This window comes from Anabrus simplex, chromosome 2 (genome assembly GCF_040414725.1).
Source record: "Anabrus simplex isolate iqAnaSimp1 chromosome 2, ASM4041472v1, whole genome shotgun sequence".
Taxonomy (NCBI): Eukaryota; Metazoa; Arthropoda; class Insecta; order Orthoptera; family Tettigoniidae; genus Anabrus; species Anabrus simplex.
In genome coordinates, this window is record NC_090266.1 from 613,182,364 (window position 1) to 613,208,791 (window position 26,428).

At 42.1% G+C, this 26,428-nt stretch overlaps 1 protein-coding gene across 2 annotated transcripts in view; it reads right to left on the reverse strand.

Moving 5' to 3' along the window:
* LOC136864263 (trehalase) overlaps positions 1–26,428 on the reverse strand; it is a 467,477-nt gene that overhangs the window by 153,175 nt on the left and 287,874 nt on the right. Inside the window, exon 5 of one of the 2 annotated variants that reach the window (XM_067141012.2) lies at positions 13,342–13,595. In XM_067141012.2, the coding sequence (XP_066997113.2) occupies positions 13,342–13,595 (254 nt within the window). Of the gene's footprint in view, positions 1–13,336; positions 13,596–26,428 lie in introns of both variants that reach the window. The other variant, XM_067141013.2, reaches the window with a different exon arrangement.

A 26,428-nucleotide genomic window follows, 5' to 3' on the forward strand; every position in this document is an offset into this window, starting at 1 on the left:
CCACTAACTACTTTTGACGGTTTTCAGAGACGCCGAGGTACCGGAATTTTGTCCCGAAGGAGTTCTTGTACGTGCCATTTAATCTACCGACACGAGGCTGACGTATATGAAGACCTTCTAATACCACCGGACTGAGCCAGGATCGAAACTGCCAAGTTGGAGTCAGAAGGGCAGCGCCTCAACCGTCTGAGCCACTCAGCCCGGCAGTCAGTGTACATTTCAATCTTCTGGGCATAGGCCTGGTGGAGATTGTGATTTGAAAGGACCGGCCCATGCAGAAGATCAATCTTCCTGAGCCGTTTGTCAATAACATCCCGCCTGTTTGATCTTATGTCCCTGTCTGCCAATATCGATTGTCTGCACTCATAATGTGGGATTTTCTCATCTACAAGTCCCGACTTGATTCCTATCTCTTGGTGCACAATTTACCTACATCATCATGCCGATGAGTACAGTATATTCTTTACTTGGCATGTCCTTATATGCACCCACAATGTGCTCCACCGTCTCAGCTGTTTCTCTGCTTCTCCTGCATCTGTCGTTCACTTCTTCCTTTAAGATATAACTTATTTACGGTTAGTAACGGGTGTTTATGAATACTCTGGTTTACTATCAAGAACCCTTCTGTTCCTTCGCTGAAGCAGCCGTGTTTTAGCCACAGACGGTTGACTTAGATGGTGAGGATATGAACCGTGCAGTTCTTTTTGCTTCCAGGCTTGTTCTGTGTGACCAATTTTGGAGGAGGAGTTGATATGCTTTTAAGATTGACTGGAGTAAACTTATCAGCACAACAGACAGCTGCGAATAGATTTTAGATCTCCCTTTTAATAGAAGTATCTCCGAAGTTTTCTATATCTTCCTGGGGTTTAGTGCTCCTCTTCCTCCATTTGGACGTGGCTAGTTCATTCGCTCAATTGCAGAATTGGGATGAAGCATTTTGTTTGTTGTCAGACATGTCCTCAGTTGCCTCTCCAATTCCACTAAATTTGTTTCAGACAATTTAATGATACCAAATGAGTAGATGAGAACAGGGATTGCCCAAGAGTTAATTGCCGTTACTTTGTTTCCTGCATTAAGAATGATTTTGAAACATCTGTGGCTCTCTCAAGGAAAGTAGCCTTTAGTCTTTAAGTTTACGGAACCCCAAGTACTAGTTAAGTTCTCCTGGTTTGAGATCTTTCATTACTTCATTATCAGAAATATGAAATCCATCAACAGTCTCAAGTTTTCCTTCTTTCAGGTGAAATACTCTACATTTCTCCATCCTGTACTCCAGGGAATCTCTTCGGTAAGGCCTGTTCGCTGCTGGCGACATATACGGTCATCCATGTAGACGAGGAGACTTCATTTGTGTTTCGTTTCAGATATCTTTATGTTGAAGCTATTAAGTGTTCTGCTCAATGGGTTAAATGCCATACAAACCCGCTAAGGACTGAGGAAGTCACCTTGGAATATTTCTCTCCTGCAGTTGATTTCCCTCGTTTGGAAGTGCTGTACAAGTCAGAATCGTGCTGCTCATGTCGACATTGCTGACCGCAGATAGGTAATAACTGTTGGATGTACTTAGTACATTCTGAGGACTTCCACGAGCTAATAACGTGACACTGAATCAAAGGCTTTCTTATAGTCAATATAGGTCATATGGAGATTTTTCTTATTGTGGGTGACTTAGACAACTACCACAGTGTCATTTATAAGTTGGTTTTTGCACCATTTGCAGTTATTGTAGCAATATTTTTGTTGTTCTACCAGGATTCCAGCATTTAGGTAGTGATTGTAGATGCATTTTTTTTTTTGCTATTTTGCTTTACGTCGCACCGACACAGATAGGTCTTATGGCGACGATGGGATAGGAAAGAGCTAGGAGTGGGAAGGAAGTGGAAGTGGCCTTAATTAAGGTATAGCTCCAGCATTTGCCTGGTGTGAAAATGGGAAACCACGGAAAACCATCTTCAGGGCTGCCGACAGCGGGGTTCGAACCCACTATCACCCGGATGCAAGCTCTCAGCTGCGCGCCGCTAACCGCACGGCCAACTCGCCCGGTGTATCATCATCATCATCATCATCATCATCATCATCTAATTAGTTATTAGTACACCGGTATTTAAGAATCGGAATGTCCATTTATTTGTATATTATGCGGTGTATTAGATATTTTATGTACATTGGGTAGCAGTGTAGGATGGGAATTATCAGATGTCATGTTACTTGTGTATTTACTGGTAAGACAGGGGCAAGTGTTCCGAACTTTGCTAGATAAAATAATTTATATATCTATCCATTCTTCTTCCTCAGTTATTCGTTCTCATTTCACCATGTCTCGAGCTCTCTGGGATACACAGATGAAGTAGTCATGGTGGGCGAGCCTCCTCTACCAGAGATGTTAAAAAATGTCACACTCCCCATTGATTGGGTGATTTCCGACAAAAGAGTAGCGTTACAAAAATGTTGCAAAGTTTGGGCTGGGAAGAATTGAGAGAAAGAAGGAGAGCTGCTCGACTAAGTGGTATGTTCCGAGCTGTCAGCTGAGAGATGGCGTGGAATGACATTAGTAGACGAATACGTTTGAGTGGCGTTTATACAAGTAGGAAAGATCACAATATGAAGATAAAGTTGGAATTCAAGAGGACAACTGGGGCAAATATTCATTTATAGGAAGGGGAGTTAGGGATTGGAATAACTTACCAAGAGAGATGTTCAATAAATTTCCAATTTCTTTGAAATCATTTAGGAAAAGGCTAGGAAAACAACAGATAGGGAATCTACCACCTGGGCGACTGCCCTGAATGCAGATGAGTGGTGATTGATCGATCGATTGATTGATTGATTGATTGATTGATTGATTGATTGATTGATTGATTGATTGATTGATTGAATAGAAGGAATACCTAGCCTTACCATTCGTTAATATTCCACTTTTGAGAAAGCATTGCTCCTAACTCCTTGCGGAAAAAGTTAATTTGTTTCAGAACGCTTGGGGATAAAGACGAAGTTGAGCTCACGACAAACATCCAGTAGTTCCTACGAGAGTTCCTCTTAACATCGCCTAGGTAATAAACGGAGGAAGAGTGCCACGGGAAAGTATGTCGCTATAGTTTAAATGTTCTGTGACTCTTCAAGCCCAGATCCACTCCTGGTAACACATAGTGCTTAGAGTACTATTTTTTTACAATTTGTTTTACGTCGCATCGACACAGATAGGTCTTATGACGGCGATGGAATAGGAAAGGGCTAGGAGTGGGAAGGAAGCGGCCGTGGCCTTAATTAAGGTACAGCCCGAGCATTTGCCTGGTGTGAAAATTGGAAACCACGGAAAACCATCTTCAGGGCTGCCGACAGCGAGGTTCGAACCCACTATCACCCACTATATCATCACTGATATATATAATAGATCTTCTGGCTCAAAAAGCAACGAGAAACTACCTCGTTCCTCATTTCCCGTCCGGCTCAATGGCTAAATGGTTAGCGTGCTGGGCTTTGGTAACAGGGGTCCCGGGTTCGGTTCCCGGCAGGGTCGGGAATTTTAACCATCATTGGTTAATTTCACTGGCACGGGGGCTGGGTGTATGTGTCGTCTTCATCATCATTTCATCCCCAGCACGACGCACAGGTCGCCCATGGGCGTCAAATCAAAAGACCTGCACCTGGTGAGCCGAGCTTGTCCTCTGGCACTCCCGGCAGTAAAAACCATAAGTTACGCCATTTCATTTTCCTCATTTCCCTAGTGTGCTGCTTCAGTGATGCCTATGCCACCCGTGACTCCTGAAAACTAAACATAGCCGGCATGTGACACAATGAAGACAAGGGGCTTCAGTCTGAAGTTGACGTGGAATTTCTCGACTACTCTCAATACCGCTCCCAAAACTTCCGTCGTTTTCACAGTAACTTACATAACTAGCTGCTGGAAGAGAGCAGCCTCTTCTGTTGTTCAATGAAGAAGTTAAACATCATTAACCTTCATTAAACCTATGTTGACATGAACGTTACAAGGTCTTTGTGCACACTGTCACACGTAAGAAAATATTAAGCAGAAAGCTTTCTAACATTTAGGGTCATCATGCCGAGCTGAGTGGCTCAGCCGGTACAGATCTCGTCTCAGTCCGCTGGCATTTAACGGGTCTCAAATACGTCACCCTACTGTCCGTAGATTTATTAGCAGGTAAAAGAACTCTTGTAGGACTAAATTCTCGCGCCTCAGCGTCTCCTAAAGCTATTATTATTATTATTATTATTATTATTATTATTATTATTATTATTATTATTATTATTATTATTATTATTGTACCGAGAGGTACACCTCAACTCCGCTCATTTTAAAGAAGCGCCTCAAGGAACTCTGTCTATCAAACTAAACTTAAAACCACTAATGCATGAAGTTGGGACATTGACTAGAAGAGGCCACCACTGAATAATTGAGTAATGTGTTATTTTGAAGTTGCCTAAACTGACTGGTTTTATTTGTTTTGTTTTGGTTTACGTCAAGAAGTTTCAACATTTCTCCATAGATGTCATTACAAAAATCTGAGGTAATGCAATCTGGTGCAAGGTAGAAGAATTAGTGATTTAAAGAAGTTTTGTGTTCATAGGTTTTCACAACTAAACTAACTTTCATTTATTTAAATATTTCAAGGTTTGCAACACTTCCTTCTCATTCCACCAGCTTTTGAATCTGGCCAATCAGAAAGTTTCTGTAATTATTTTTCAGCCAATAACAGGCTTCTTGTACCTTTTGGATTATCCAATAAAAATGAGAGGGTGTGTCCGGATTTAGTCCAGAGCCTTCTCGAAACATCCCCTCGGGTATATAAGCTACAGCTTTTCAAGCGACCTTGTCTTATTGAAGGTCGACTTACTGAGTGTGTGTGTTAAGACAGGAGACGGGGCGCCTCATTCTTCAGATGGCCACCAGTTTTATATCTCTGTAGCTATCTCCGCAGTCTTACCCGAGGGGAAGGTTCTAATTTCTAACTCTGTAATCTTCCATTTCTTAAAAATGTAAACTATTTCTTGCTAATGTAAAACTTCAAAAAAAGTCTTTAACTGTATATCAGAGATAGAGAGTGCGTTACCCTTTCGAGTTCCCATTCAATTTTTCTTGAGGTGACTAAGATTTTGTAACTGTTTCTCTTTCTGTAAAGCATTAAATAACCTTCATTCTAGTCACCTCAGCAGCTTGGGATTAACCTCTGTATCATCGGGCCGAGCCCAGGTAGGGTTTTAAAAACTTTGTATTCAAGGAGCGCAAGTGTATGCCTCCTTACATTTTGAGTTTGGGCTAGTAACGTTAAGGCCCAGTAGTATGGGTACTCGATACCCCTGTAAGTGATAGATTGTGCCTAGTGGGGCCAGAGATTGTAAGTTACCTCGTGTAGACTGTATGGATTTGGGAGCTCAGTCTCCTTGGTAAAATTTGGGAGAGCATATTAGCTTTTTGTGATTTGTGTAATAATGAGTGGCGCCTTTGGAAGGCCTTAAATTGTAACGGTGGGAGCAAGTGCTCTGGATAATTTGGGTTTTGGGAAGATTTCTCTCCTAGTGTATTTAAATAAACGCGACTTTGGCATGGTTGTTAATTTGTAATTTGAAGCTTGCAGCTCAGAACTTGTAAATTTGGGGCTTGAAGTCCAAAGCTGTTAAATTCCCTATTCGGGGTTTTCTATTCTGGTATCAAAACTGTCATTGTATCTGATACATTGGTCTTCTTTCATTAAGTGAAGAATTTTGTTAAGTTTTGAGATCTGAAAAGAAATACAACCTTTATTTAATGTTTTAAATTGATTTTTGATATTGTAGTTAGATCCATTCAAGCCCACACCTTCTTTCACCTCACTCTGAACCACGGGAACTACGTAACAATTATTATTATTATTATTATTATTATTGTTGTTATTATTATTATTATTATTCCGATAGTCTAGTATTTAACGTGAACTTAGGAGAGATACTTTCAAAATCTATTTTTCACCTCTGACATTTTAATGCAACATGTTCTTCCACTCTTTCCCCCACATCCAGTCACGATTGTGAATTGAACACATCTCAATTTGGCCCCGTTTTAAGGCGGGATGCCCTTCTAGACGCCAGCCCCATTGCGTGTTTCTGTGGTGGTTGGTAGTGTGGTATTGGTACTCGTCAGCACGTAATGAATGGAAATGAAAATCCGCAGCCTGTTTCCAAGTCATTTGACCGGGTCAGGAATGGAATGAAGAATGAAGCCCCGATCTAGCAGCGAGGATAGGATAGGATAGGATAGGATAGGATAGGATAAGATAAGATAAGATAGGATAGGACGTAATGAAACAAAATTTTTACGTTTACGAACGTACAGAACTCGCTCAGTCCGTAACTACAGTCTACAGATTCCATTGGAAGAACAGTTTTTGCAATTGGCTAATGAATAATGTCCGGTCCCGCGGTCTAAATGTAACGTACTTGCCTCCCACCCGGAGGCCCGGTTCGATTCCCGGCCAGGTCAGGGATTTTTGCTTGGTTCTGAGGGTTGGTTCCGAGATCCACTCAGCCTATGTGATTACAATTGAGGAGCTATCTAACAGTGAGACTGTAACCCCGGTGTAGAAAACCAAGAATAATGACCAAGAGGATTCGTTTTTGCTAGTTGCTTTACGTCGCACCGACACAGATAGGTCTTATGGCGACGATGAGATAGGAAAGGCCTAGGAATGGGAAGGAAGCGGCCATGGCCTTAATTAAGGTACAGCCCCAGCATTTGCCTGGTGTGAAAATGGGAAACCACGGAAAACCATCTTCAGGGCTGCCGGCAGTGGGGTTCGAACCCACTATCTCACAGATGCGAGCTCACAGCTGCGCGCTCCTAACCGCACGGCCAACTCACCCGGTAAGAGGATTCGTACGCTGACCACATGACACCTCGTAATGCGTCAGCTCGTAATCTGCAGGCCTTCGGGCTGAGTAGCAGTCGCTTGGCCAAGGCCCGTCAGGGCTATAATGCCAAGGGGTTTTGTTTAATAAATAGGGTCCACGAAGTTTCTTTTTGTGAGTTACGAAGCATGGTTTCATTAAAGTGGATATGTCAATTCACAGAACAGGATCTGGGATACAGAGAACTCGCACATTTTAGGGCCGAATCCTCTGCACGATATGTACGGTGCGCTATTAGTGCTACGCTAATTATTGGTCAGATTTTTTTTCAGGACACTTATTTCCGACCGTTAGATTTACAGCATTCTCGAACCATTTCCTGCTGAGTGACTGAAGAAGCAAAAGCAACGGCTTTTCCATCAGAATGGTGACAGTCCGTACGGTGTGTAGGACGATTTCAGAAGTGTTCGATAACTATCAGATCTTCAATAAACGCATATGGTCCCCTCATTCGCCTGATTTAACCACATGTCAACTTTATCTATCGAAAAGTTTACAGGAATAATTCTGGAACTGCACAAGAATTAACAACCGAAATTAGGAACAGGTTCAGTGTTCATTAACTGTGAAGTTTGTTTCGAAATCTCAAAAGATGTGAAGTTAATAATAATAATAATAATAATAATAATAATAATAATAATAATAATAATAATAAAATAATAATGATATTGTTTCTACGTCCCATTAACTACTTTCTGACGGTTTTCGGAGACGCCGAGGTGCCAGAATGTTGTCCTGCATGAGTTCTTTTACGTGCCAGTAAATTTACCGACATGAGGCTGACGTATCTGAGCACCTTCAAATACCACCAGACTGAGCTAAGATCGAACCACCGAGCTCGATAGCTGCAGTCGCTTAAGTGCGGCCAGTATCCAGTAATCGGGAGATCGTGGGTTCGAGCCCCACTGTCGGCAGCCCTGAAGATGGTTTTCCGTGGTTTCCCATTTTCACACCAGGCAAATGCCGGGGCTGTACCTTAATTAAGGCCACGGCCGCTTCCTTCCAATTCCTAGGCCTTTCCTATCCCATCGTCGCCGTAAGACATATCTGTGTCGGTGCGACGTAAAGTAAATAGCAAAAAAAAAAAAAAAAAAAAAAAGATCGAACCTGCCCAGTTAGGCTCAGAAGGCCAGCCACTCAACCGTCTGATCCACTCAGCCCGGCGAGATGATAAGTTTGCATCCCAGCTCAATATCTTCAATATCTTCTGTAAATACTGGTGAGTGTGTTTGTTCACCTACTTAAAATGTCTTTTCGTCTGAGCAATTAATAAGTGCAGTTTTTATGTCGGCCATTATGGAACCAAAGGGACAAGGAACACCAAGCTCTGAGACAAGGTGGCATCTGAGTTGCAGAATACAACTGTCTCTAACTGACAAGCTGCACGATATAATCGAATGTTGGAACAGACATCCTAAAATACTGCCGAAATTTATCGAGATATAAAACCAACTTCTCGTATAAACTAGTGTATTCCCAGTTTTCTGGCCTATCCTTATTAATAGAATTAACATTCCATCGCCTTAGATTTGTGGCTGAATAATAATATTTAGGCGCATTACTACTTTCAAGCCATGTCCATTTACGATAATTCCGACAGCGACACCTTGACAACACACTGTAGACGCTGCGATCAGACTGACTACAACGTTGGACAGCCCCTTCTTATCTGTGCACAGCACCGCTCTGCTATAAACGGTAAGCACTCTCCTCTCCTCTCCCTCTTCGCACTCCGCGCTGTTCCAGAAAATCTCTAGAACGAGGAAATTTGAAATACATGGATATGATTAGTGATACTTTCTTAACGATGGACAGTAAGCAGTTTCAGGATATAGAAAGAGAATGGGAAGCATACAGGGATGCTCCAAGGAAATGCCTAGGAAACCTATGTGTAAGGTGAACATCTTGGTGGAATGATGAAGTGAGAACAGTTTGTAAACGTAAAAAGAAGGCGTATCAGAAATGGATCCAAACAAGGACTGATGCAGACAAGGAATTGGTACGTAGATGAAAGAAACGGAGCGAAACATAGTTGCTGAATCCAAGAAACCTTGAGAAGATTTCGGTAATAACCTGGAAACGTTGCGTTAAGCCACAGGGAAACCCTTCTGTACAGTATTAAGGAAATCGTTACTGATATGCAGTCGCCCAGGTGGCAGATTCCTTATCTGTTGTTTCCCTAGCCTTTTCTTAAATGCAACTTAGAAAGGGAAGGAGAAAGAAAATGAATAGTGTTTTGGAGAAATCAAGTGAACACATAATAGATCCCAGGGAATCACTGAACAGTTAGAAGGAATATTTTGAAAATCGTCTCATGGTGAAACTACGCTTGAGGAAGTGGAAAGGATGGCAAATAAATCCTACAGTTATATAACAGCAGGAATAGATGAAATTAGACCGGAAATGGGAAGGCAGGGTTGAAACAGAGTAATAAGTTTAGCACGGAATGTTAGTAAAGTACTTTCTGATTGGACGAAAGCAGTAACTGCATCTATCAGCAAAAGAACGGGAAGGATCGGGTATTTCTCGGAAATATATGAGTAAAAGAACACAGTTTTCGCCCTGGGACTCATGAACTCTCTCTCTGAACAACAACGACAACAACAACAAATCGAGGTGTATCACTGATCAGTATACCAGGCGAGCTGTTCACTGGCAACTTGGAAGGGAGGGTGCGATCAGTGGTTGAGAGTTGAGTTGGATGAAAACCCGTGTTGTTTAAGAACACAGAGGGGCTGTCAGGATCAGATTTTCAGTATGTACCACTTAACTGAAAAATTAATACAGTTAGGGAATCATTAATTAATTAATTAATTTATCCATTCATGTAGATAAAATCGTAGGCGTGGCCCTTGCATTTGGAATGGTGATCCGCCTGTGCAAGGAGGCACTAATTTAGGCAGGGAATCATAGTTAATTAATTAATTAATTAATTCATTCATTAATTCAGTAATTCATACACTTATGTAAGGCTATAACCGAAGTAGGATGGGATAGGACGGGCCTATTCCAATCGAATATGTAGAGTGACTACAAATGCAACAGAGAAAGAAGAAAGGGAGGGGGGCACATGGGGAGCGTGATTTCCGCTTACGTGTGCCTTGCAGAAATTAGGGAATGGTGAGAAATTAGTGTTTGACGGGTATTTTATCAGGTGGGGTCTTCCGTTTGGGCCTCAAGAAAAAGGAGCGAGCATGTTATCCCTGGGAAGGTGGCTCCTTTTCTCACCAGGGGTGGATAACACGACCGAGCAGTAGTTATGCATAACCCCATCCATGTCCGACTCGTTGGCTGAACGGTCAGCGTACTGGCCTTCGGTTCAGAGGGTCCCGGGTTCAATTCCCGGCCGGGTCGGGGATTTTAACCTTACTTGGTTAATTCCAATGGCAGGGGGGATGGGTGTTTGTGTTGTCTTCATCATCATTTCATCCTCATCACGACGCGCAGGTCGCCTACAGGCGTCAAATAGAAAGACCTGCACCTGGCCTGCCGAACCCGTCCTGGGATATCCCGGCACTAAAAGCCATACGACATTTCATCCCATCCATGCATTTATTCTGCGAATCGAATGCTCTTTCCTCAGTTGGTGGCTATCCGTGACTGCGAGAGAAGCGTTCATTCATTTATTCATGCATGCATGACAATTTAATTCAGTCATGGAATCATTCATTTTAAAAAACTCATTCAGGCATTTATATACACATATGTATAGTGTCTGTGAAAATGGAGAACTCTGTACAGACTTATGAGCATGACAAATAAATAAATAAATAAATAAATAAATAAATAAATAAATAAATAAATAAATAAATAAATAAATAAATAAATAAATAACTGAAAAATTCTGAGAGAGGAACTGACAATTATGTTAACGTTTCATAGATTTAGAGAAGGCATATGGCAGAGCAACGAGGAAAGGGATATTTGTCATACTTGGGGACTATGGCATTAAGGGCAGATTATTAAAAGCAATCAAGGGCATTTATGTTGACAATTAGGCTGCAATGAGAATTGATGGTAAAATGAGTTCTTTGTCTTAATGGCAGATTGTGCTGAAAGCCTGCCGTTTACTATCTTGGAATTCAAAAATAGGTTCAATGAGTGCGATTTATAAATTAGCCTTTCCAAAACTTTTGCAAGTTGCTTTACGTCGCACAGACACAAACAGGTTTTATGGCGACGATGGGATAGGAAAGGCCTACGAATGGGAAGGAAGCGACCGTGGCCTTAATTAACGTACATCCCCAGCATTTGCCTGGTGTGAAAATGGAAACCACGGAAAACCATTTTCAGGCTGCCGACAGTGGGGGTCGAACCCACTACCTCAAACCCCCCTTTCCAAAACTAAAGTTATGTCAGTAGGTAAGAAACCTAAGAGAATTAAATGCCAGGTTGGGAATAAGAAGCTGGAGTAGGTTGATATTTTCAGGTATTTGCGGATGTGTGTTCTCCCAGGATGGTAGTATTTTAAGTAAGTTTGGGTCAAGGTGCTGGAGTTGCGCGCAACAGTATTCCGTAAGAAGGAAGTAAACTTTCGGACGAAAATGTCTGTTTTCAGACCAAGTTTGCTGTACGGGAGTGAAAGCTGGGAGGAGTCAGGATATCTTATTCATAAGTTAGAAATAACAGACATGAAAGTAGTGAGAATGATGCTGATGACGATGATGCTTGTTGTTTAAAGGGGCCTAACATCTAGGTCATCGGCCCCTAATCGTACGAAATGAGACGAAATGTAATGACAATTTAAAAGTCCAAAAATCCACCACTGACCAGAATTCAAAACGTGAGGACGAAGAGTGAATGGACGAATATGAATTTAAAACAATCAGTGGATCCGACCCGCAATGCTCCACATTCTCAGAAACTAGCGTTAAACAATAGTATTACTGACCAAGGGACTGCTGCTCCTAAAGCATAATCCTGAATCGATGATGCTTGGAGTCTAACGGGGTCCAAAATCCTTGTCATCGGCCTCTCATAATGGTACTTATCGCTACGAAAGTAGAACCATAGTATTTGTCAAGTTGCGGTACTAATCAAAAGTAGCGTAGACTCGCGGTATTCCACATATTATGGTACTACTCACAGGTAATGTAATGCGCACATCTAACACAGACCTATGGTGTTTCTCACATTGCGGCGCCATTTACAGGCAACGCAAACCTATGGTGTTCCGCACATAAGTGTACTAACCACAGGGACTCGTACTATCCCGTGGTGTTCCTCACATGGTGGGTACTAACCATAGTCAGGGCAGACCCATGGTGTCGCTCATATAGTGGTACTAATCACAGGTACTCTAAAACCCAGCCGGAAGCACACACTGTCGCTACTAATCACAAACATATTGTGTACCTAACATAGTGGTAGTACGCGCAAGTAAAAGCGACCCATGGTGTTCCCTGCATGATGGTACTAATTACAAGTAGTCTCATGGTTCTAATTCGATCGTCCCTTGGTCGCCCCTTTTAGTCGCCTCTTACAACAGGCAGGGGATACCGTGGGTGTATCCTTCGTCTGCGTCCCCACCCACAGGGGATGTAGCGAGAATGTTAGCTGGTACAACAGGTGGGAACAATGGCAGGAGGGTACTCGGAAAGAGGCGATAAAGGCCAAGTGGGGAATGAACTCGATATATGAAGCTGTACGTATAAACAGACTTCGGTGGTGGGGTCATGTGAAGCGAATGGAAAATGATAGATTACCTTGGAGAATAATGAACTCAGTTATGGAAGGTGAGAGATGTAGAGAGAGATCAAGACGAAGAATAGTTAGATGCAGTTTTTAACGACTTAAAGATAAGAGGCATAGAACAAAACAAGGCCACAGAACTAGTTGCAAGTGGACGATTGTGGCGGCCGTTAGTACATTCACAGAGGTTTGCAGACTGAACGCTGAAAGTCATAACAGTCTATAATAAAGATTAATAATAATTCCTGGAAACATCCAAAGGAAGACCAGGGTAAAGGTCCACAAGTACCTGTCACTGACAAATTAATATTCTCTACACTGCAAATGTTAAAAAGCGCTAAAAATCACCATTTCGATTATTTTTACCCCTAACAGGGTGTTTGTGACCTTGAGGTATTGTATCCATTACTAATATTTGAAACTTCGGAACTTAGAAGAAATGACATAAGAGGATGGCTTGTCTTAAGCGGTCAGGTTCGACTCCCAAATCGCCGAACTTTCAGTTCTTTCGTCTTGACAACGACAGCTTTAAGAGAAGGTATCCTTTCAGGCCATTTCTAAGTTCGAAAACCTCAAAGAATAATTGAAATATAATGCAGTGACAAATATACTGGTGGGATAAGGCAGAACATAACTTAATACATAGAAATAAGTGACAGAAATATTTGAATGGTCTGTACATAACCGCTATACCTCGGGAGCGACATTCTTTAATAAGTTAGATGGCTTAGGAGTTATAACTTACCTCACCCTATACTTCCTGCAGCGAGGGTAGCGAGTAGTGCAAGAAGAGCTGTTAGGATCTGGCTTCCTGTAGTGCTGCTAGCCACAGCAAGAGCCGATATACTTTGAGTGACTGGTCCTGCGTCAAACCTGTCTCTGACAGTAAGGTTTCCACCATATTTGTCGAGAAGTTCCATAATTACACCATTAGTCCATCCAAATCCTAATTGGGTCTCATATTCTCCTCCACCGCCATGACCACCAAGAACTGTTGCGTCATACTGCAAACAAAGATACCACATTTAGGTTTACGCTTACAGTTCATGTTGCTTAACAAAATATTCTTCTCATATGCACACTGTTAAAGGGGTGCGAGTCCTAACTTCAGCACTATGAATGAAAGCAATAAATAATTAATAATAATAATAATAATAATAATAATAATAATAATAATAATAATAAGAAGAAGAAGAAGAAGAAGAAGAAATGGAAAGAAAAATTGCATGGAAAATACTCGGTCCCCTAAGCACTAGAGAACTCGGGAAATCAAGAAGTAATGATGAAATATACCGGAACATAGAAAAAAACAGAAACAATGCGGAAGAGGCGATTGATATTTTTGGACATTTATATAGAATGGATGACAAAAGATCTTCAAATATCATTGGAACAAAAAGTCAACAACAACCTGGCGTCATGAAGTCCGAAAGATTTGGAAGGAAACAATATAAGAAAAGAAGCAGCAGAGAGAGAGAGAGAGAGAGAGAGGGAGGGAGATTTTTAGAAAGAAAGTGTTAAAACCTGAAGGATTCCAAGGTCGGGAGGGAAAGAAAACAGGCTCAAAATGGTCCGAGGAGAGGAAAAGGGGACGTAGTGAGCAGATGAAGGAGTATTGGAGGAAGAAGGAACACCACATATTTCCAGCTTAAATACTATGGTGTGCAGGCTGTCATATCGTGATTTGTGGTTTAGGAAGTTTCTTTAGTATACACAGTGAGTCTATTCTTTAAAAAATCCAGGAGTGATTCAAGCGATGCGGAACACAACAAAGTCAAGATGTATATTCCAATACATGACCCTTTTCGTACTAAAAGTGAATGAAGCTAAGACAGCAATTGCACATTTTCGTAAAATCATGTGCTGAAATGTTTTAATTTTACACAGTTCCTGGGTGCACCTAGGCCACAACGCAGAACTACACTTTTTCTGCTTTGTAATTTCTTGCCTGGTTTGGCTGTAACCAGTTTTTCCTTTGCAAAATTTCGTTGAGTGGACATAATACGCTTTGCAACGATGCTCCTGACTTCAATATTATCCTTGTCATTGATAAAAATATTTCCATATAATCCATTGATTTAAATCATATCTGTACTTAGCAGTATTTCTGGAAAATGAAGTCTGTTGATTGGATGTTTTCTTCTTCGAGTACAGTATGTGTAATCGGAGAAGTCACAGTCTAGCTTGAGTAAGCAGAGTGTGACAACGTACTGTGTGGTACGTGCCGTGAAGTATGGCGGGAGTCTAACAATATCGGGCCTCGACTGTGAGGTGGCAGTGGAGGCTGCGGAAGAATTCAACGAAATGTTTGGAGAGGAAGGAAGATCTGGGAAAGATGGGAGAGGTGGTTTTGGTGGCAGCGCTCATAGCTGTGCTTCTGGTCATTGGGGGGGGGGGGAGGGTGGAATTAAATCCCGGCCCGAATACTAGTGGCAAATTCAGCTGGGAAGACTTGGAAGCGAGTAAGGAGAGAGTGAAGGGGGTAATGAAAGAAACCTGACCATAGGACCAGATCAAAGAAATTATGAAAGACCAATCGAAGGATTTAGGGAATGTGAGGCAATGGTTACAAGAAAGAACAGAAGAAACTATGACCAAAGCGGGTAGCAACGAGAAAGAAATAGGGTTGCTAAGAGCGAAAGTACAAAACCTAGAAGAGAAGGTGTGGAAACTGAAGAAAGAACCAAAAGTCAGCAACCAGGAAAGGATGAAGTACCGAGCTCGATAGCTGCAGTCGCTTAATTGCGGCCAGTATCCAGTATTCGGAAGATAGTAGGTTCGAACCCCACTGTCGGCAGCCCTGAAAATGGTTTTCCGTGGTTTCCCATTTTCACACCAGGCAAATGCTGGGGCTGTACCTTAATTAAGGCCACGGTCGCTTCCTTCCCACTCCTAGCCCTTTCCTGTTCCATTGTCGCCGTAAGACCTATCTGTGTCGGTGCGACGTAAAACAACTAGCAAAAAAAAAAAAAAGGATGAAGTAATGCATATTTATATATGGTGTTCAAGAAGAAACGAAAGAGAGCAAAGTGGATGTAATAGACAAAGTGGTTGAGGTCATCCAGAAAAAGATGAAAATACATTTCAGTGAAGTGGACATAGATGATGCGGAAAGGGTGGGTAAAGCGAAAGAGCGTAGACAAATCAGAGTGAAGTTACTATCATACCTAATGGCCGACATAGTGATAAGGAACGCGAGCAATTTACAAGGACAAAGCATTGGGGTAAAGAGAGATATGGGCCGAGAATTGAGAATCTGAAAACTTTGAAGAGGCATCTAGGGAGAGCCAGACACTAAGGGTTGAAGGACCACATAAGGGGGCAACAGCTAGTGGTTTCAAATGGAAGATGGGTTCGAGTGTGGCCAATGTCAAAACTGCAAGCATTGGACGAGAATTCCAAGATGGAGGAGGACTTGACGACAGGGCAAGACGAAAGGAAGGATGTTGGAACCAGCTGAGGTAAGAGAGGAGCTCAACCCAGGGGGAAGTGGACAGTGCAGTGCGGGAATGGAAACGAGGAGCCGGGAGGTGATTGTTGAGGGAGAGTCCCAAGAAACTTCAAGTGAAGAGTGCTATGGACAAGTGAATAAAAAAAAGGTGGAGGTGCGAGGGGCGAGTAGAAAGGAAGAGAGAAGAGAAATTATGAACAAAGGGAGAAGTATGAGTAAAAGACGTGGGGTAGAAGGAATAAAGGTCCGGAGGAAAAAGAGGGAAGAGAGCGACAAAATATGTAAAGAAAAGAAGGAATGGAGTTAGAAGCTGAGAGGGTTATGGTAACGAGAAGCAAAAACATGGGATGAAATGTGGAAGGGGGAGGATAAGTTTTAGCAAAATTGGAAGATAAGTTTTTATCAATATTGAGGGACAGCTAGGCAAATTAGGTAATAAAAAGGTTAAAGAAGTAGTGGAAATTTTTGATATTCTGGCACTCTTAGAGACGTGGCTTGAAATAGGGAAGGGCATAACATGGAGGGGGGTGGTTAAGCATAAATCCAAAAGAAAGGAGCGGAGTAAGGGAAAACGCAGGGTGGGATAGTGGTGCTAATAAGAGAAGAGATTAGTGAACTAATAGATGATATTGGAAAAGAGATGGAAGAAGTAATCTGGATTAGGCTTAATATGGGGAGGAAGGACGGGAGGATAAAGAATGCAAATTTATCTTTAGCGTATAATGAGCTCTTGGGGTGGCAGTATGCATATGTTAAATTTTTCGGAGTTATTGTTAGAAACTAGTATTATAAGGGGGAAGTTTGAAGAAGAGGGTTTGTTGCGATTTGGGGACTGGAATGTGAGGATAGTGGTGTAAAGTCTAATGTACAGTAAAGAAGACGGGAGGGTAATGAGAGAAAGTAGAAGTGAAGATACAGTCAATAATAGTTATGCCAATAAACTTTTAGAGATGTGTGCAGCGGGAAACTTATATATTCTGAACGGTTGGCAAGAGGGCGAAAAGGAGGGGAAAGTGACGCATGTTACAGCACAGAGCGGAAGTGTAATAGATATAGTAATTAGCTCAGAAGACATGTTAGAGGAAATCAAAAGGATGGGGATAGGACACTGGGTAGAATCACATCACTTTCCGGTCTGGGTGTTGGTAGAAAGAAGGGTGGGGGTGAATAAGAGGAGAGAGTTAAAGGGAGGTAAAGATTTGGGGAGAAGGTACGTCAAATATAAATGGTCGGAGAAAGCAAGTAGGGAATTAGATGCCATATTAAAAGACGAGTTACAGTTAGTAAGGTATGGCTGGAAGGTAGCATTGAAGGAAAACAACATCGACAGAGCATTGGAATTAATTATATACCCAATTAAAAGGATAGCTCAGATATACAGAGGCAGGAGAAACCGAAGGAGAGAGGAGGAAGGGTGGTACAGTAAGGATTGTGAAGAATTACTTAAAAGGGTTATGAGGGCGCTATAAAGTATAGAAAAAGCGGTGGGAGTGCACAAAGAGTAGTTTTCTTTAATTTAAGGAAAGGATACAAAAGGGTAATTATGGAGAGGAAGAAATTATGGATGAAAGAACAAACGGAAGCTATAAATAAGGAGTGTAGGATGAACCAAACTGAGAAATTGTGGGAGAGAATAAACAAAATTAACAAGGGTGAGAGGAGATTTGAGAAACCAGGTATCGAATGCGATCAGTGGGTGGACTATTTTCTTAAATTACTTGGAGTGGAGGAGAAATGGTATAGGAGGAGGGGGAAACGTTGTATGAGAGATAGAGATATCGATATTTGAAGTGGACAAAGGAATTTCAAAAGAAGAAGCACTGGAAGTGACAGGCAAAATTAGGGGCAGGTCAGCGGTGAGATGTAACGGTATTAACAATAGGTTTTGGAAAGAAATAAGTAAATTTGGACAGATGATATAAGGCATAATTTATTTAATAGGATCTTAGACGGTGGTAAATTCACAAAGGAATGGAAGACAGGGATAATATGCCCAATCTACAAGGAACATTCCGATTAATTCCAGAGGGATAACTATTAGACTCACTAAGTCAAATTTACACAGGAGATTTAGCAAACAGATTAAGGGACTGGGCGGAAGAAAATTCGGTATTGTCAGTTTTCCAGGAGTGTTTTAGGATGGGACGTCAGACAATATAATGATAGTGAAGATGATTTTATAAGAATACATGAGTATGGGAATAGTTAAGTATATGTGGCGGCAATCGATTTTGAAACAGCGTTCAACACGGTAAGCAAAAGAGCATTAGTAGAAAAAATGGGCAGGTTGGGGGTTTCTGGGAAGATGGTCCGTGCAGTGGAGGCAATATATAAGAAGGTCAGGTGCTGTGTTAAACTGGAGCAAAATACATTAAGTCGTCCGATAGATTGCAAGATGGGTTTAAAAAGGTTGGAAATTATCCCCGATATTGTTTATTTTATTCATTAACGACATTTTGGATGGACACGGGGAAATAACTGGGCGGTGCCGGTTCTAAATGGGATAGAGATTTCAGGACTGATCTTTGCGGACAACGTGGTTTTGTTGACTTTAACTGGGGGTGGGATTCAGCAAAGTCTAAATGCGGTGTCGGAATATGCTAAGAAATGGGCCCTAAAAACTAACGGAAATAAATCTAAGATGATAGTAATGCAGAAACATAAAGGGAGAAAAAATGAAATGAAATGGATGGTCCAGGGCGAGAAGATAGAAGAAGTAAATAAGTTAGAATACCTAGGAGTGTTTTTAAACAGAAGAGGGAGATGGGATGAACAAATAAAGAGAGCAAAGTGGAAGGGGATGGCAGCCCTAGCAGTAGTCAACATTTTAGTTGCAAAATTCCCGGATATAAGTTACAAAACTCTGAGGTTAGTTTTAATGTCAGTAGTATTAAGTAGAGTGCTGTAGTATGAGATCTGGAGGAAAAGAGGGTTATACTAGGACAAATTATGAGTAAATTTGCTCATTGCCGCAGTGTACAGCGAATGCTGGGGTGGTATTAATGTGCGGGGAAGAAATAGAGGTGGAATGTGTTAAAAGAGTAATCAAACATAAGATGCGTTTGAAAAGAGGTGAGGGAGGGAAGGTGCTACAGGCTGCGTACGAACAACAAAAAAAAGCATGGATGAGGGGTGCTGGCTAGCAAAATTTAAACTATACCTGGAGGGGGTGAGGTTGGGGTACATGTGGGAAGAGGTCTGGAATATGAGGGATACTAGGGGTCAGAGAGTGCTTATAAGGAGGTTGGTAAGAGGTTGTAGAGAGATATGGTAGGGTGGAGGGCAGGATATAACCGGAAGAGGGCGGGATAGGGCGGTCCTATCCCAAATGTATGTGGTAGAGAATTTGTAAGTGTTAATTAGAGGGTAAGAGGTGGGTTGACAATACGGCGGTGAAGGAATGGTCGAGACATATGTCGAGAAAGGAGAGAGGGAGGCGGGGCACGTGAGGAGCTGTATTTCCTCCCACATGTGGCCTGCCGCAAAAGGAATGGTAACGAATTAGCATTGTCAGCTGCTAGGGTATGTGGGGTTTTCTTCTTGGGCTCCACGTGGCAGGGCCGGGCGTATCATACCTGGGAGAGCGGCTCCTTTTCTCACCAGGGGGGATGACACGGCCGGACAGTATTTGTAGGGGTGGCGCCTTGCATGTAGACTGATTTTCCGCCCTGTGGGGGGGGGGGGGAAACAAAATTAATTTAGGATTATAGTGTTAAGTTAGATGTAGGTGTGACCCTGGTTACCCGCCCATGTTAGAGACCGCATAGAAGATTTAGTTTTTGTTTTTTCAATGAGGATGGCGTCTCACATGTGGTCTGGTTTTCCGCCCGTGTGAGGGGCCACATAGTAGGTATAGTAGGTCAATGTTTTAAATATAGGGGTGGCATCTTGCATATGACACTGGCTACCCGCTCATGTGTGAGAGGCCACACAGCAGTGTTTGTGGGACTTTATTCTGTTTATAATTGTTCAGTGTTGTTGGTATTAGTGGTTCATTCTGTTTGTTTGGAAATTGGTATTGGGAACATGTATTCGGGCGAAAAGCCTCTAATGTTCAATGTTATATAAATAAATAATCAGAGAAGTTGCCGAGTGGATTGGCCGTGCGTGTTAACGCGTTACGCCTATGGAGCCGAACTCTGTATTCGGGAGACGCGTGGGTTCGAATCCCATGGTCGGCTGTCCTGAGAATAATTTTATGTGGTTTTCCAATTTCACTTCCGCCCAAATGCCAGAACAGTTCCTTCCACATCCTCACCCAATTTCACTCACCCTCATTCATTTAATTTTCATTAGCTCCTTAACTAAGGTTGACATCAGGAAGGCCATCTGGCCGTAAAACATGCCATACATGTAATCTCGCCACATTCTCGACTCTGTATCAGGAAACAGAACTAAGGGGTAGATATACATGAAATCAAAGACGTTGAAAGTGGTTGGAAATAAATAAATAAATATTGCATTATATTGACATCATTCATTCACTGTCTTGAGTAGTGTTTAGCCTCTTAGTGGCCATCCATCTTGCGAAAGTAAACCGTCTCAAACGAGAACACACATACTGAGCGCCAAAGGATGACGAAAGGAGAACTCAGAGAGTATCAAATTAACGATAAAGGACATCTTTAGACCTTACCTTGAGTTCAGTTCAGTAAATGTCACTATATAACATTTATAATTATAAAAACGCTGTCACCGAGCGGTTAGGGACACGCAGCTGTGAGCTTCCATTCGGAAGACAGTGGGTTCAAACCCCACTGTATGCAGCCCTGAAGATGGTTTTCCGTGGTTTCCCACTTTCACATCAGGCAAATGCTGGATCTGTACCTTTATGCAGGCCACGGCCACTTCCCTCCCAATCCTAGGCCATTCCTGTCCCATCGTCCCCAAAACCTATCTGTGTCGGTGCGACATAAAAGCCAATTGTAAAAGCGCTGTCTAACGAAACGTCGAATTTTTCAACACTGGCACTGCATAGTAGTTGAGACTGGACAGTATCGACTCTTGCCACTTGTTGGGTTACAAGAAATATTTACTCCATTGTAAGGATGAAACTAAATTTCAATTAAATATATCCGTAGTAAAGTAAGCCTCCGTGGCTCAGACGGCAGCGCGTCGGCCTCTCACCGCTGGATACCGTGGTTCAAATCCCGGTCACTCAAGGTGAGATTTGTGCTGGACAAAGCGAAGGCGGGACAGGTTTTTCGCCGGGTATTCCGGTTTTCCCTGTCATCTTTCATTCCAGCAACACTCTCCATTAACATTTCACAGCATCTATCAGTCATTAATAATTCACTTTGGGAGTGGCGACCCCATCGTACTAATAGCCTATATATGATTCATTCATTACATCCCTGCCCCGGTCAATGACTGGAAAACAGGTTGTAGGTTTTCATTTTCATATCCGTACTGAAATATGTTTTAAAATATATTTTTATTTAGTTTCCCACAAAGGAAGCCTTCGAGGTGTTACACACTGATTTCATTCAAGTTTGTATATGGGTGGATGATTAATATTTAATGCTGTTTGTTAGACGTTGAAAATGGTGAAAATACACGAGGAGACGCGCCATGCAGATATTTTTGAGAGGGCAGAGTCCCTGTCAAAAAGCCGAGTGTCGGTTGACCTCGACAGGCTAATAATTCAGGAGGAGCACGGAAGACAGCTAAAAGAAAGGTGTCCACTAATATGGTAGGACATATCTTGTGACGGTGTCTGTTACATCGCGTACCAATCACCGAATTCGGACGGACGCTGTCTACTTACATGCCGTATACTGTAAAAGCCAATTCCATCTCCAAAGTTGTAATAGGTCACTTTCTCAGAAGCAGGCTACGGTTGTAAACAGAGAACAACGTTCCATCGATTTAACACCTTTTCTTGGAATGCCGTGTCTGTAAAGTCGCTCGGTGTTTTCAGTTTCGGAATGTACCCTATCTCAGTTAACCTTGAGCGGAATCTGAGTTTAACGTCTCCTTGAATGAACATTTTCTTTGAACTTCGTCCCGGTGAACGCAACATATAGAACAACCCAGACTGTGATGGTAATAACAGAAGCCGGAATGAGGGGGGAGCTGTCTACTTGATGCGAAAGGTCAATCAGTGTGGTCATGGAAATTCATTCCTTTGCAATTTCAGATTATTTTTCGAAAATCTAACTTTGTTGGAATCCCCATGGATATTTCCAGTCAGCAAGTATTCCAGCTCCTGCATGGATTATGTGTTATTTGTATGTAAACTTGCAGCTTCTGAGGCCTTCCAGTCTTTGATATATTTTTTGCGTACATACGTATTTAAAATTGCTCCTATACTGGGGGCATTGCGAAAAACCTGATGATAACGAAATCAGGGTACAGTTCACATTGCAGCTAAATATTAATCGTTCATACAAAAAATCAAATCGTGGCTAAATGGTTAGCGTGCTGATCTTTGGTCACAGGGGTCCCGGGTTCGATTCATGGTAGGGTCGGGAATTTTAACCATCATTGGTTACTTTTGCTGGCACGGGGCCTGGGTGTTGGTGTATGTGTCGTCTTCATCATCATTTCATCCTCATCACGACGCGCAGGTCGCCTACGGGTGTCAAATCAAAAGACCTGCACCTGGCGAGCCGAACATGTCCTCGGACACTCCCGGCACTAAAAGCCATAAGCCATTTCATTTTTCATCAAGTGATATCATGTGATACTTGAATAATGAAATACATTTCACCAAGTAAGGATTGTGATGTCACGCGTGGGACGGAGCGGGGCGCCCCACCATTTTGTTATCGATTCGTGGCGTCTGGAGATTTTCATTCTGGATAACTTCTGACTCAGTGAAGCTACGACGATCGTTGAGGGCTCAAGCTACAGTTCGTGTATAAAACATTAGTTCTGAGTTGTTCTGCTAAAGCTGTATTGAGCCGATATTCAGAATAAACCAATGCAATTATAATGTTGGCTTATACCTATAATAATAATAATAATAATAATAATAATAATAATAATAATAATAATAATAATAATAACAAACCCCATGGCACTACAACCCATGAAGGGCCTTGGCCTACCAAGCGACCGCTGCTCAGCTCGAAGGCCTGCAGATTACGAGGTGTCGTGTGGTCAGCACGACGAATCCTCTCGGCCGTTATTCTTGGCAATAATAATACTAATAAATAATAATAATATATTGTATTTATTCTGGCAAATTTAGGATTGTTCTCCCTTTCTTACACCTAACCAGTCTAAACCTAAAACACTGTTAATAGTAACTACTACTTTTAATTGATGCAAAGAGAAAAAAGAGATGACAATAAGATGAAAAATATTAACAATAATAACAATAATAGTATTAAAAATAATTAATCCCGGTGATATTAAGGAAGAATGATAGAGTATACACAAAAACAAATCATAACATATATATATATACACCTTCTTCTTCCGCTTTTCCTACACTGTGGGGTCGCGAATGCGATCTATTTAGCACATGTGGATTCGGCCCTGTTTAACAACCGGATGCCCTTCCTGATGCAACTCTATTTGGAGGGATGTAATCACTATTGCGTGTTTCGGTGGTGTGGTATGTTGGCTGTATATGAAGAGGAAAGTGTTGGAACAAGCAAAAGCACCCAGTCCCCGAGTCAGAAGTATTAATGAGAAGCGATAATAATCCCCGACCCGGCCGAGAATCGAACCCGAGACCCTCTGATCCGAAGCCCATTCAGCCAAGAAGTCGGACAATAAAACACTTAATATGTACACAAAAACATATGAGGGTACTAGATATACTAATTAAAATCAAGTTTCAAAAATATATAGACTACATTTCAAGAAGATACCGAAATATCACCTTCGATTAAGTGAAGAGAAGGAATAGTACGAAGATGGAGAAGAAGATCATGATCCGTGAAAATAAGAGGGAAATAATTATGAGGAGGAGGTCTTTTCAGGTCAAAACTAGACGTTTCATTCTTGTTTACCTAGTATTTCGACACAGGCATGTTTAAAAGCTGAGCTGCTGGACATGCTTCTGACATCCACTGGTAGGAGATTCCATTGTCGGGTTGCTGTGACTGAATTGTTTCGCGTAGATTGTTGTTCTGTATAAAGGAAGGGATAAACACATTCTACTGCAAGATCTGATATTTTTGTTACGGTCTGTGAGAGGAGTTTGGTGCGATCACGGAGATACGCTGGTTAAGAAATTTTAAGTATATTATGCAGAAGGGAAAAGAGTATGAAGTGCGCGAAAAGCGAAGCCAACCGAGCCATGTGTACGGCGGTGTAACTGGTCAGCGTAACGAAGTCCACAGATAAATCCCACACAAGCATTCTGAGCACACTGTAATTTCCTTCCCCATTTTTCTCCTAGATTGTTGTAAACTATACAGCAACAATCAAAATTAGGTAATGCAAGTGTTCAACACTAATTTTCTTTAGTTTAAAAGGGAAAGTGAATTTAAATTTACTGAGACAATGTAGCGTTCCGTATATTTTTCTACACACAGATATAGTTTGGGCAGACCAGGACAGATGTTCGTCAAACATTATACCAAGATTGCTTACGTTTTGGATATACTAATTGAGAGTGCAATTTATAGACAACTGTGGAGGGATCCTTTGCCTTAATGCGCTTGACGATACACTCTTACCCTGCCGTCCACGTCGGCATGTAACAATTGATACGTCAACTCAATTTGTTCAGGCGACCTTTTTTCCATTCCATTCTTCGAGGCAGTGGCGGCTCGTGACAAAATGTTCAGGAGGTTCACATCATTTTAGTTCACGTCTCAAATATACCAAAGTATAACGCAAATCGGTAAATAAAATAAAATAATAATTTCACTAAAAGTTCTTGTACGGTTCCTTCTCCAGAGCGTCTATAACCGAGGATCCATTTTATTTGAGAATAATCTGCGAGTGTACAACAAAACTACTACTACTGCTGCTGCAGTGAAGGAGAGAGGCAGTGGCGCACAAAAGGAACTATCCCGGCATTCGTCTTAGTGAAGAGAATGTAAACCACGGAAAACCATTCTCAGGACAGTCGCCCAGCCCACCGCCTCCCGAATACAGAGCTGGAAGCCGGGCCACCGTTAGCCGAAGCTACTCTGCCCGGTGAAAGTAATATTCACAGCAATTTTGCTACAATGCCGTACTGTAGCGACTATCAAAGAATTCGAACACTATTCTTGGTTTTTACATACTATGAAGTTCATCAAGGTATGATAACAAGCATAAACATTATGCTAAATTAATTTCACTTGAAACGATTGTCTACCTACAACGCAAAGCACACTTCATCCCGTGATTTACATACACCTATCCAACTTGTCCAGAATTACTAGCGAAATCTTCCGGCAATGTAATGTAACAGTAACTTCTGAGACGCAGTAATACGGGAGGTGGCGGATCCTCGTGGTCAACTGTAATACTATCTCTGGTTTGAGGGTTGTACGTCTTCTTCTTGCGCATGCTCATAGTCGTGAGGATCGTAGCACAAAATCCAGTGTGCTCCCTGTGCGAACTGCTGTCAGTGTAACGGGGCTTCGATGTAAGTCGAATGCATTCGAGCGATTGATAAAAACTGGTTGAAACAAAGGAAATTATTTTAAGTTTTCCATGAATGCGTGGATATGCATGAGAATCGGGTGTTCACGTGCTATTTGCTCTTGAGGGCTGCCGCCTCTGTCTTTGAGAGTCCAATGGCAGTGTTCCTTTGCCCATATCAATATAAATCGTTGTGCCTTGTAACTGTAACATGAGGTGAGGTGAGCAGAGGTACCCTACAGAAGTAGTGGCTTCTGTACTCTTTTGCGAGGAAATGGCTGCGCACACTTTGTTGTTGTCCAGCACTGAATTCGCGAGTGATCTGCTGCACTGGGGCATGTCATCCGCTCTTACCTTCTGAGCCAGCCGACGGCGATCCCTGTAATCAACATGTAACACACCACAACCGTTGGCCCTGGCGGTGATGGTTTTGTCTGAATCCACATACTCACGGTACACATAAAGTGCCCCGTTGAAAGCTGAGTGCCTACATGACTTCGGAAATGGAATAGAGCATACGTCTGGCTGTATGCGCTGAAATCTCATCTCCTACCCATCCTGTGCTCGACTCTTACTCTCACGGCCAGAACGAGGTCTGACGAAATCACAGTCATGCGCCATGCTTTACTATTACATTCCCTGGCTGACAAAATCGCCATTTCACCAAAACGGCAGCTATCTCTAATGCAATTGCTCATCCGAGTACCAACTACCACAGAAACACGCAATAGTGAATATATCCCTCCACAAAGACTGGTGTCAGGAAGGCCACCCGGTCGTAAAACAGGGCCAAGTCCGTATGTGGGACACAGTTCGCACCTGCGACACCTGCAGGATATGGGAGAAGCGGAC